The following is a 10,197-nucleotide window of genomic DNA, read 5'->3' on the forward strand; positions in this document are numbered from 1 at the left end:
ACGCATCAGTTTATTATGTATTCTCCTTACACTGTGTACAAGACTTAAAATTTTCATAAAGATATTTTCAATAAGAGCTTAAATAAGATAAGACTACCATGTACCAGAACTAGGTGAGGGCATCCTGAAATGGCATTTAGGTAAGAGCAAGTCCCAGAGGCCTCCCGTCTAGAGCTTTCTCGCCTAACTTCCCTCCCTTCCCTCCTTTAGGTCCTTTCTGCGCATGGGCCAGCTGTGCTCTTCTGATGTGGAAGAATTAAATGTGGCCTCTACCATGGACACGTACTTTCAGAATTTCAATATGATAAACAAAATCATCTCTGAGGAAACTCTCAACTTGATCACATCAAAACTGATTACAGGGGACACTGGCAGCCTGGGTGTTATAATTGATGGTGTATTGAAAAAAGTTACGAATGCCTCTCTGAACATTGCTGTGACGGGAGAGTGTGGTTCAGGAAAGTCTAGCTTCATCAATGCCCTTCGAGGTCTTAAGCCAGGAGACGAGCAATCGGCTGACATTGGTGTGGTAGAGACAACCATGGAGCCGACTACATACCAACACCCAAAGTTTCCCACTGTGATATTTTGGGACTTGCCTGGCATTGGGACCACTAATTTCCCACCAGAGGAGTATTTAAAGAAAGTGAAATTTGGTGAATATGACTTCTTTATTATCATTTCTTCTACATGCTTCAAGGATACTGATGTACAACTTGCCAAGGCAATCAAAGATATGGGAAAACATTTCTATTTCGTTAGATCCAAGATAGACATTGATTTACAGAGTGAACAGAAACATAAACCAAAAACCTTTGACCAAGGAAAATTCCTGGAGCAGATCCGAAACAAATGTCTGCAAGGTTTTAGACAGAGTGAGATGGAGACACCCCAAATCTTCTTGATATCCAGTGATGAGGTATTTGAGTATGACACCCCAATCCTGATGAAAACAATACTAAGTGATCTCTCTACTAAAAAGCGTCATATTTTTATGCTCTCCCTGCCCAACATTACTGATGAAGTCATTGAAAGTAAGAGAGATTCTCTGAAGCAGAAGGTCTGGCTAGAAGCATTCAAAAATGCATTGTGGGCTACCTTGCCACTTGGTATCACCAGTAATTATGATAAAAAGAAGGTGGAGAATAGTTTGAGTGAATATCGAGCCCTCTTTGGGGTGGATGATGCATCTTTGCAAAAATTAGCTACATATTCGAAAGTTCCTGTGGAGCAACTCAAGTCAATCATTGAATCCCCACATTTGTTGGAAAAAAAGAAAAATGAATCCGCATCAAAAATATTTTTTAAATGGGTGGAAAAATTCTGTTTAGCTAATGGAGGCCTCCTTGCTATGGGCTTTTACTTCAGAAATACCTTATTTTTGCAGCTTTACATGTTGGATAAAGTAGCCAGTGATGCTAAAATTCTGCTTAAAAAGACATTTTCAGAGAAAGGGTGGATTTCTCCTCAAGTTAAAACCTCCTGAATGTTGAACTGCTAGTTTGTGAAAAAATAGCACAATGTTGATCATTCATCGTATGCCTGTGTTAGATGAGCCATGAGCAAGTCACACTCAAATAAACTACCACATCTGATTTTTTTCTTTAATAAAATGATTAATCAGTTTCTCAGAATTCTATTGAATCAAATTCTTTCCCAGGATATGAAAGAAAGAAAATCTATAATTTTTACTGGAAGAGTGGGGAATTCTATGACTCTTTACTCAATTCCTTGAACTGGTCTTTACATCACGATGATAGTTACAGCAATCAATGCATGATTACTATAAATGCTTAATAAATTGTTGGAGACGGAAGGCATTTGCATTTGGTATATGACATTTGTGTTATTCTGAGTAGACTGAAACAAATCCACGGAAACTCATATGTGTATAAGAGAGAGTTTTATATAAAGGGTAAGTGTACATTCAGAAAGTATCCCAACTCAGTCCAGTCCAAGCCCCTAAGTCCGACATTAGCCCATATGTCCAACACCAACCTTCAAAGTCCTCCTAAATCTCACAAAACACATGAAATGACCCCAATGCAGGATGATCACAGGCCAATGAGCACAGAGGCTTTGAATCCAGTGGCGGTGTAAGCTTCTCAGCGCCGGCAGGCGTCTCCACTCAGCTGCTCCAGCATCCAGGGCTGCATCAGGGTAGGTCCATGTGACTTCTCCTCAGGGATGTCTCACAGGAAGTGAGCCTTGCCAGCTGAGGCAGAGAACTAGCAGCCGCACACTGGTCTGACCATCAGAGAGCAAGACACAAAAAAAGTGAGGCTTGCCGAGCCATTTATCTCTCCACCCTTCAATTAAGCTGCCCTTCAATTAATTCCACATGTGTTGGCACAATAAACTTAACTATCACAACATTCTCAATATATATTTTTAGATATTCATATTGATTAATGTTAGTGTTATCTTGCTTGCTAATTCCCTTTTCCATTTCCAGGCCTGCCACTTTATTTTCCCAACATGAAACATGGTGAAGCACACAATGGGTTAAGAAGACTATAGAATCATAGACATGAACAGGAAAATGATTGTTGGTGAATGATCTGTTACACATTTGATTAGTGAGATTTGGTTATTTTCACACTGGAACCAATCAATGACACTCTTCTGCCCAAACACAAATATTTTGTACATAAATTGAGACATATGAAAAAAAACCGTAATAGATATCAAAGAGAATAGTAGTAGAAACAAGGTTAAAATCTAAACAGAAGGGAAGAAAGGTATAAATAAGAGAGCCGACATGGAAGAAGCACACCAGCCTGTGTGATCATGAGATATTGACAGGATCAGGTGTCAGGTATCAAAAGATCCAAAACAAAGTATATTGATGTGAAAGAGGAGGGTTGGAGTGGAGACCCAAAGCCCATCTGTAGACAACTGGACATCTCCTCACAGAAGGGTTACAAGGAAGGGATGATTCAACCAGGGTGCAGGACAGCACTGATGAGACACACAACATTCCTCTAGTTCCTGAATGTTTTCTACCCCCCAGTATCATGACCCACTTCTACCTGACAAATCTGGCTAGACCAGAGTACACACATTGGTACAGATAAGAGCTTTCGATGCACGGAATTCAGGACAGCTAAAACCCTCAGTAACAGTAGTGGGAGTGGCGATATCATAAGGGTAGGGTCTGGTGAGGGCAGGGGTGGGGTGGGGTGGGAGAAGAGAAAGCAGAAATCCCTCACAAGGTTGGATATACAGCCCACCCCACAGGAGGACTAATAAAAGAAATGTGAGTGAAGGGAGACAAAGGGGAGTGTAAGGGCTGAAATAACAATAATATATAATTGATCTAGGATTCACAAGGGTGGAGGAGGGGGAAGGAAGGGGGAAAAATCGCTGACACCAACGGATCAAATAGAAAGAAAATGTTTTGGAAATGTTGGTGGCACCATATGTACAAGTGTGCTTACTACAATTGAATGATGGATTGTCATAAGATTTGTAAGAGCCCCCAATAAAATGATTAATAAATTAAAAAAATTCTCCCACACAAAGTAGCCCCATGAGTAGATGTTTTAGAAAAACAACAAGCAGCAAAATTATAGCAAACCAAAAACCAAAGAAAAAAAAGAAAACACTTTTACAGCTCTCTTATGAGGCTAATTCAGGCATATTTATCATCATAATGATTAGATGATTATCAATAAGATAGATTCGGCATATTTAGAGAAGGCAAGTCATCAGAAGTTTATATCACCACAGTTATTTGTGAGTATAAATCCAAAAATTCTAACTAAAATCTTTTCAATATGTATTAATGTATAAAACTTTAGCCAGAGGTGATCAAATTGTCTTCATCAGCAATATATGATTTTATCAGAGTATGGTTATATAGTAATTAGTATATTATTGTGATACCTACATGAAATTGTATCTAAACAATTATAAAATGTTTAATAACTATTATATAAATATGTTTACAATCTTAGGAAATAGAATTGTTTATACAGAAGCATCCCAAAACATCATTTAATTCTAGTGGTCTTTATAAATAACTACACATCTGGTTAATCTGATAAGAAACAAAAAGGGAAGATAATGCAAGGCTGATCTTGAAGGTCTCCTGTGGAAAAGTGCTTATGAACCTTCAGGGAGAATCCAATAGGACCACGTGTGCTTGGATTTGTGTCACCACTTTTGTGCATGTGCGTTTTAAAATTTGGCTTCTGATGAATTTTCATGGGTGTTTGTCTACAATAAAGAATATGTAATCTCCCTACTGCTCATGCTACTGCACGATACTTCATAGTGACATATGAAGTGACGATATGCAGATTGCATCTCTGTATTGGACAGCCAGATGGTAGCACATTCCCGGCCCTCTCATCTTCTGAATGCCCAAGCAGAATGAAACATGTCTGTGCACCGAATGATCTTACTTATGGTACCGAGGGGATATTTTGCATGATACAGAGATAAACACAGAACAGTAAATATTTATCTTTTAATTTATTGAACTAGGAGTGAAGACCACTGTAAACTACTGCCGAGGCACCCTGATAACATAGTTCCGACACTCTGAGCTGCAATCTGCAAAGTCAGCAGTTCAACACCCCTAGCTGCCCCTCCGAGGAGCTTTCTACTCCCCTAAAGAGTTCAGAGCCTTGGAAACTCACAGGCCCAGTTCTGCCCTGTCCTATAAGGTTGCTGTGAGTTGGCATCAACTGGTTGGTAGTGAGATTTTGGTGGTGCAAGGAATCTACTTATAGTACATACTGAAGATGGTTTTATTTCTATTAAAACTTGAAGATATACAAAAAGTGTAGGGGTGGAGTCCAGCTTGTAAATCAGGTCAGCCTGATGGTGCCTTCTTGTGGACATTGCCTTCTCATAAGGATGGTCCTGGGCACAAACCCCACCCCCCATCCCCCTCTCTCTGCCTTCGCCTTTTTGCTGGCGGGCCACTCTGAGACCTGCCAGAACCCTGTGACGCTTCCACCACCATTGGATCTGCAAGACTCTGCACCCACTGACCAATGAACCTGCTGCTTTCTGCATCATTGCATGTGGCTGCATGAGTCTGAAGAGGGACTTATGGACTAGTGTCAGACTTACGGACTTGTTCCAGACTGTGCTGGGATGTTTGCTTGATATATAATTACTTCTTAATTAATACAAAGCTCTTTCTTACACATGTATGAGTGTCTCTGGGTTTGTTTCTCTTGTCAATCTGGCCTAACACATCGACCGAATGATATTCCACAAAATAATGTTTTGAAATTCTAACTCTTAGGTAATCATTGATGTATTTCCACAAACCTTTGTCTTTGCTGTCAGTGGTTCATAAAATGTCTCAAATGTCTTGTCTTGTGAGATTAAAAAGAGCAATTAAACACATAAAGAGGTTCCCACAAAATATAGGGAAGGTAAATGTTATCTGGGTAGTGCCAAGCAACCAAGGAATGACCAGAGGTAACAGAGAAACTTACCTGAGAGGTGGTGTCCTGAATATGGACTTGTAGTCTCCTAAACTGTGAGAAAATGCCGTTTTGTTCATTGAAACCACTCATTTGGGGAATTTCTGTTATAACGACACTCCCCAGAGTAAGGTGCTCCTTTAACAAATCACTGGATTGTGGAAGTGGTTTTTCCTAGACATGGGTAGACTCTGGAGGAGTTAACGCGTTTCTGAATAGTCAGAAGTTTGATGGAAGAGCCTGTGGGTAGAGTTATGGACAGTAATGACAATGCTAAAGAGAATTCAGAAAGATACGAAAAGCATGTGGGGAAACGTCTCTCATTCCGAGCAGAATGAAGCTGCTATGTGCCCGCCAAGAGACTTTACAGGGAAATGATGAACATGTGATGGGGCCCTAGAGGGAAGATGAGAAAAGTTGCCTGAATTGTGTTGAAATGTTTAGTAGAAAGTAGAAATATTTCTATTTATGTATATTGAGAGAGATTTATATCACAAAAGTGACTCACAAGATTGTAGAAGTGGCTAAGATTAGGCTGGGTCAGTCAAGTCCACGGGTCAGATATTAAGCTGAGGCTTCTCCATACTCATGTTACTGTGGAGGCTGATGAGCTAGAAAGCAGGAATGCAAAGCAGGCATCCGCCAGACTGGTGGATGCAGATGAATACACCATGTGTGCTAGGCAGAGTTCTCTAAAGGAACAAGACCCGGACACTTGAGAGAGAGAGGTTTATGCAGCGAGAAAGACTATAACCTAATTAGTCCACACAGTTTAACTCGCTTTCATGGAACAGTTAATATACTGAAAGTTCTTCAACTCACACAGGCTGTGGGTCCAAGGTCAAGGAAGCAGAGCATAGTCTTTTGTGGTAGTGACTTAATCTGGTGTCAACTTGTAGAAAGGGTAAAGTCTAACCTGTCAATGAGGTTTCAGCTCATTGACCTTATTTGGAGGTGCCATGGAGATAAATAGCTCACTGGAGACCAGATACACTCACTCCATGGGAGACATTACTGATGACTAGCTATTGGAGCTATGCTGATGCAGCCAGTGCCCTGGAGCTGGAGGAGCCATGTGGAGAGCTACACCAGCACTGAGATGCTGCTGCCACCACTGGATCCACAAGACCTTCCACCCACTGGCCTGTGATCTTCCTGCAGTCAGCATCATTGCATATATTGCATGAGTCTGAAGAGTAATTTACAGATTGGCATCTGACATATGAGCTAATATCAGACTGATGGATTTGGTCTGGGCTGGGCTGGGATGCTTTCTCAATATTCAATTGCTCTTGCATATAAAGCTCTTTCTTATACACATATGAGTCTCCCTGGATTTGTTTCTCTAGTCTACCCAGACTAACATATCTTCTCTCAGGCAAGGGAGGCAGTGTCTGCCCAAAGGCAGCAGACAGCAGGGTGGGCCAGCAACAGCCAGCAGCAAGGGAGCTTAGAGAAGTAGGCCCTGATGGAACTCTAACTCAAGTGATGCACGGAAACAGGATCTACCAACCTCAAGCTCAAGCAATGTACGCACCAGGTGCACAAGCGATGTACTCACCAGGAGAATCTTGAAGCAGGTCTTGAAGGAGCCTCAAGCTCTAGCAATGTGATCCATGGGTTGGCTTGGCCCACAGGTAGTGCAGCACACAATTAAAGCAAAGAGCTAGTTCAAGAAACAGCATGCAGGTCCAATACCAGGGAGCAAGCGAGAGACAGGAAACTGGCAGTCTTTATTTAGCACTGTCGCCCTCCTCTTGAGCTGAGACTTGATTAAACTCTACCCACATGTTCCTATTGGCCTAGTTGGCACAATAAACCTATCACACTGTTTTATTTTGAAGAAGAAGATAAAAGAAGATCCTAATAGATGTATATAAAGAGAGATTTATATTGAGAAATGAATTTATAACAGGAAAGCAGTTCATACAGGTGCAGACAGAGGGAGGGACAGCCAGTTGATGTGTTTAGATCTTTCCAGCTCACATGGCTACCAGGCCCAAGGGCCAAACAATCAGGAAGTAGAAGGTTGAAGCATGGTGAAGCACAGTGTGGTGCAGTTGTGTGGTGCAGCAAGGCATATTGGACCTCACAATGCAAGGCAGCTGGACAGTGGCACAGCACAATGGTGTGATGGTGTGATGCCAGGACAGGAAATATGGCAATATTGGGCAGGAGGCCTTGGTGGTGCACCATGGCAGTGTAAGGTGGCTGGATCAGGCTGTGCAGCAGTTCCCGGTAAGAAGGGAAGGAGAAGAAAATAGAACAGTCAGCACCTCCACATCCTCCTCCTCCTCCTCCTCCTCCTCCTTCTTCTTCTCTTCCTGTTCTTCTTCCTCCTCCTCCTCCTTCTTCTTCTCTTCCTGTTCTTCTTCCTCCTCCTCCGTCTCCTCCCCTCCCCTCCCCTGATGTAAAATTCTTTTTTTTTTCATAAATGACTTTTCTACTAGAAACAGGGGACAGATGAAGTCATATTAGGGGCCATGCTACCAGCCACTAACCACATAATTATGAAGACAACTGACAGGGAAGACCCATGACATTCTGGGGAGGACCTTTTAGGGGTTATGCCAAAACAGGGGCAAAGGACATCCCTATTGAGAGACTGGGCTCTGTAACTAAAGGGACTATTAGCTGAAGTAGAAACTATGTCTGCAGTTGGTATGATTTTAGATTGGTCACTTCACCTCACCTTCATTTTTATGTCTTCATCTTGGGACTCCTGGGCTCTTTTGTCCAGGCTCCTCAGTTCGGGTGGCCTCCAACACCTCCTTCAGTGTCTCCTCCTCAGGTAGGTCCCCGGTGTCAGGTCAGGACTCTTTGCAGTCAAGACTTGGGAATCCATCCTGGTTCCAACCAAAATTACACTGCTACCATTGAATTATCTAATAGGATCCAGTTCGGGAGTAAACTTGTGCAATGTGCCATGTGATGGGGAGGGGGAAGGGAAGGATAGAGTGGGGGTAGGATTAGGACAGGGGGTGCCCCACCCACTTCACAACTCTTGTAATCCTCCCCTGCTCCTCACCACTCCTGAGTCTTGCAAGTACTTTGCACAGCTAGACCACATGCCCAAGGAGACCTCATCAGGAAGCAACCAGAGTGATAGGCTATATTACAACCATATATTTTTACAGGCGCCACATCAATTCGCAAAAAGCCCTAGCTATCACAGTTTACCCCTTGTCCACCTGGTACACAATTCTCTAATTAAACCTAATCTCCAAACAAAGACTATGCGATAGTTTATTGTGCCAGCCTGGCCGATAAACACAAGTAGGATTAACTGAAGGGCAGAGGAATAAATGGCTCGGTGAGCCTCGCCCTTGCTTGTTCTGTGCCTCAGTTTAAAGGGGTACACTACCTGTGGGATGCCTAGCCTGTGGACTGTGTCGCTGTAAGTTGAAATCCCTTTAAGCCCACACGACTGGAATGTTCATCTCTGGAGCTGGGGACCGACAGTTGATGACAGTTGGTGACCTGCCTTGCTGTTTGCTGCCTGGGTATATATAGCCCAGCTCTCTCTACAGAAGGGGACTGGCACCTGGCAGCTCTCAAAACTTGAAGGACTGCTAGTGTCTCACTGCTTTATAATTTAACTGTTAATTTCTTGTATTATCTATCTGTATATAATTTAACGGTTCATTTCTTGTATTATATATCTATCTTTATAAATATATTAATATATAATCACTAGAAATCTGGTTTGTCTCTCTAGAGAACCCTAACACAGACAATTATAACATCATACTTCTGCCTAACATCATATAGCTAACAAGTATACAAACAAAATGCACTAATCCCTTTCACATTTTATATTTTGTAAATCAACAAGAGAAAAACATTTCATGCAAACATATAAAGAGTCAATACCAACAATTGCAATACTAACAATCTGCACCTGATCAGGTGGCCATAACTAATACTTGTAACTACTTGTCTCCACTATCCATTCTTTTTTTTATCTTTGCCCTCAGCACCACAACCACAGGTTGTGGTTCTTTACCTGACCCAGACCTTTACTGCCGATGGTTCGTGTCAGAATTGAGTAGCTATGGTTTACCATTTATCTTAATAAATGGTAGTACTACGAGACAATATAAGGAATCTCCTGGATTACAGACATATTCTTCTTTACCTTCGTTACATAATAGCACTCTAAATTCCCCTTGGTAATCAGGGTCAATCATACCAATGAATACACTAACGCCCTTTGCTATCTGTCGGTCCAGATGCATAAGGAGCCCCAAATGGCCAAGAACCATTCTTAATTACGAGTTCAATGGAACTAGTTCTGTTTCTAGGTGGAAGTGCTCTTCCCTTTGGGACTAAGACTTCCACACTTGGAGAGCACAGGGTCCCTGGAACAGGAAGCACAATGGTGCCAGCGGGTCGCTAGTAGTAATAGTAAGTGGTTCTACTCCTATTTACACTCTTTGGTTCCTGGACCCATGAACCCTGGCTATTGGAGACATCACACCATGCTGGTGTAGAGCATATACAGCCTCCTGGAAAACACTGTCCAAACCCTGCAAGCTGATATAATAATTGTGTCTTTAGAAGGCCATTCCACCATTCTCTCAAGCCAGCTGATTAGGATTATGAGGAACATGGTATGACCAGTGGATCCCCTCAGCATGGGCCCATCGCTGTACTTCATTTTTTGTGAAATGAGTTCCTTGATCTGAATCAATGCTGCATGGGATAACATGCTGTGTTAGTCTGGGTACTTTAGAGAAACAAATTCATA

At 42.1% G+C, this 10,197-nt stretch overlaps 1 protein-coding gene across 1 annotated transcript; it reads left to right on the top strand.

Moving 5' to 3' along the window:
• The first annotated feature begins 223 nt into the window (after nucleotides 1–223).
• LOC142440168 (interferon-gamma-inducible GTPase 10-like) lies at nucleotides 224–1,486 on the top strand. The gene has a single exon (XM_075542715.1). It carries the CDS (start codon nucleotides 224–226, stop codon nucleotides 1,484–1,486), a length of 1,263 nt encoding a protein of 420 aa, XP_075398830.1.
• The last annotated feature ends 8,711 nt before the right edge of the window (nucleotides 1,487–10,197 follow it).

The sequence above is a fragment of the Tenrec ecaudatus genome, chromosome 2 (genome assembly GCF_050624435.1).
Source record: "Tenrec ecaudatus isolate mTenEca1 chromosome 2, mTenEca1.hap1, whole genome shotgun sequence".
Lineage (NCBI taxonomy): Eukaryota > Metazoa > Chordata > Mammalia > Afrosoricida > Tenrecidae > Tenrec > Tenrec ecaudatus.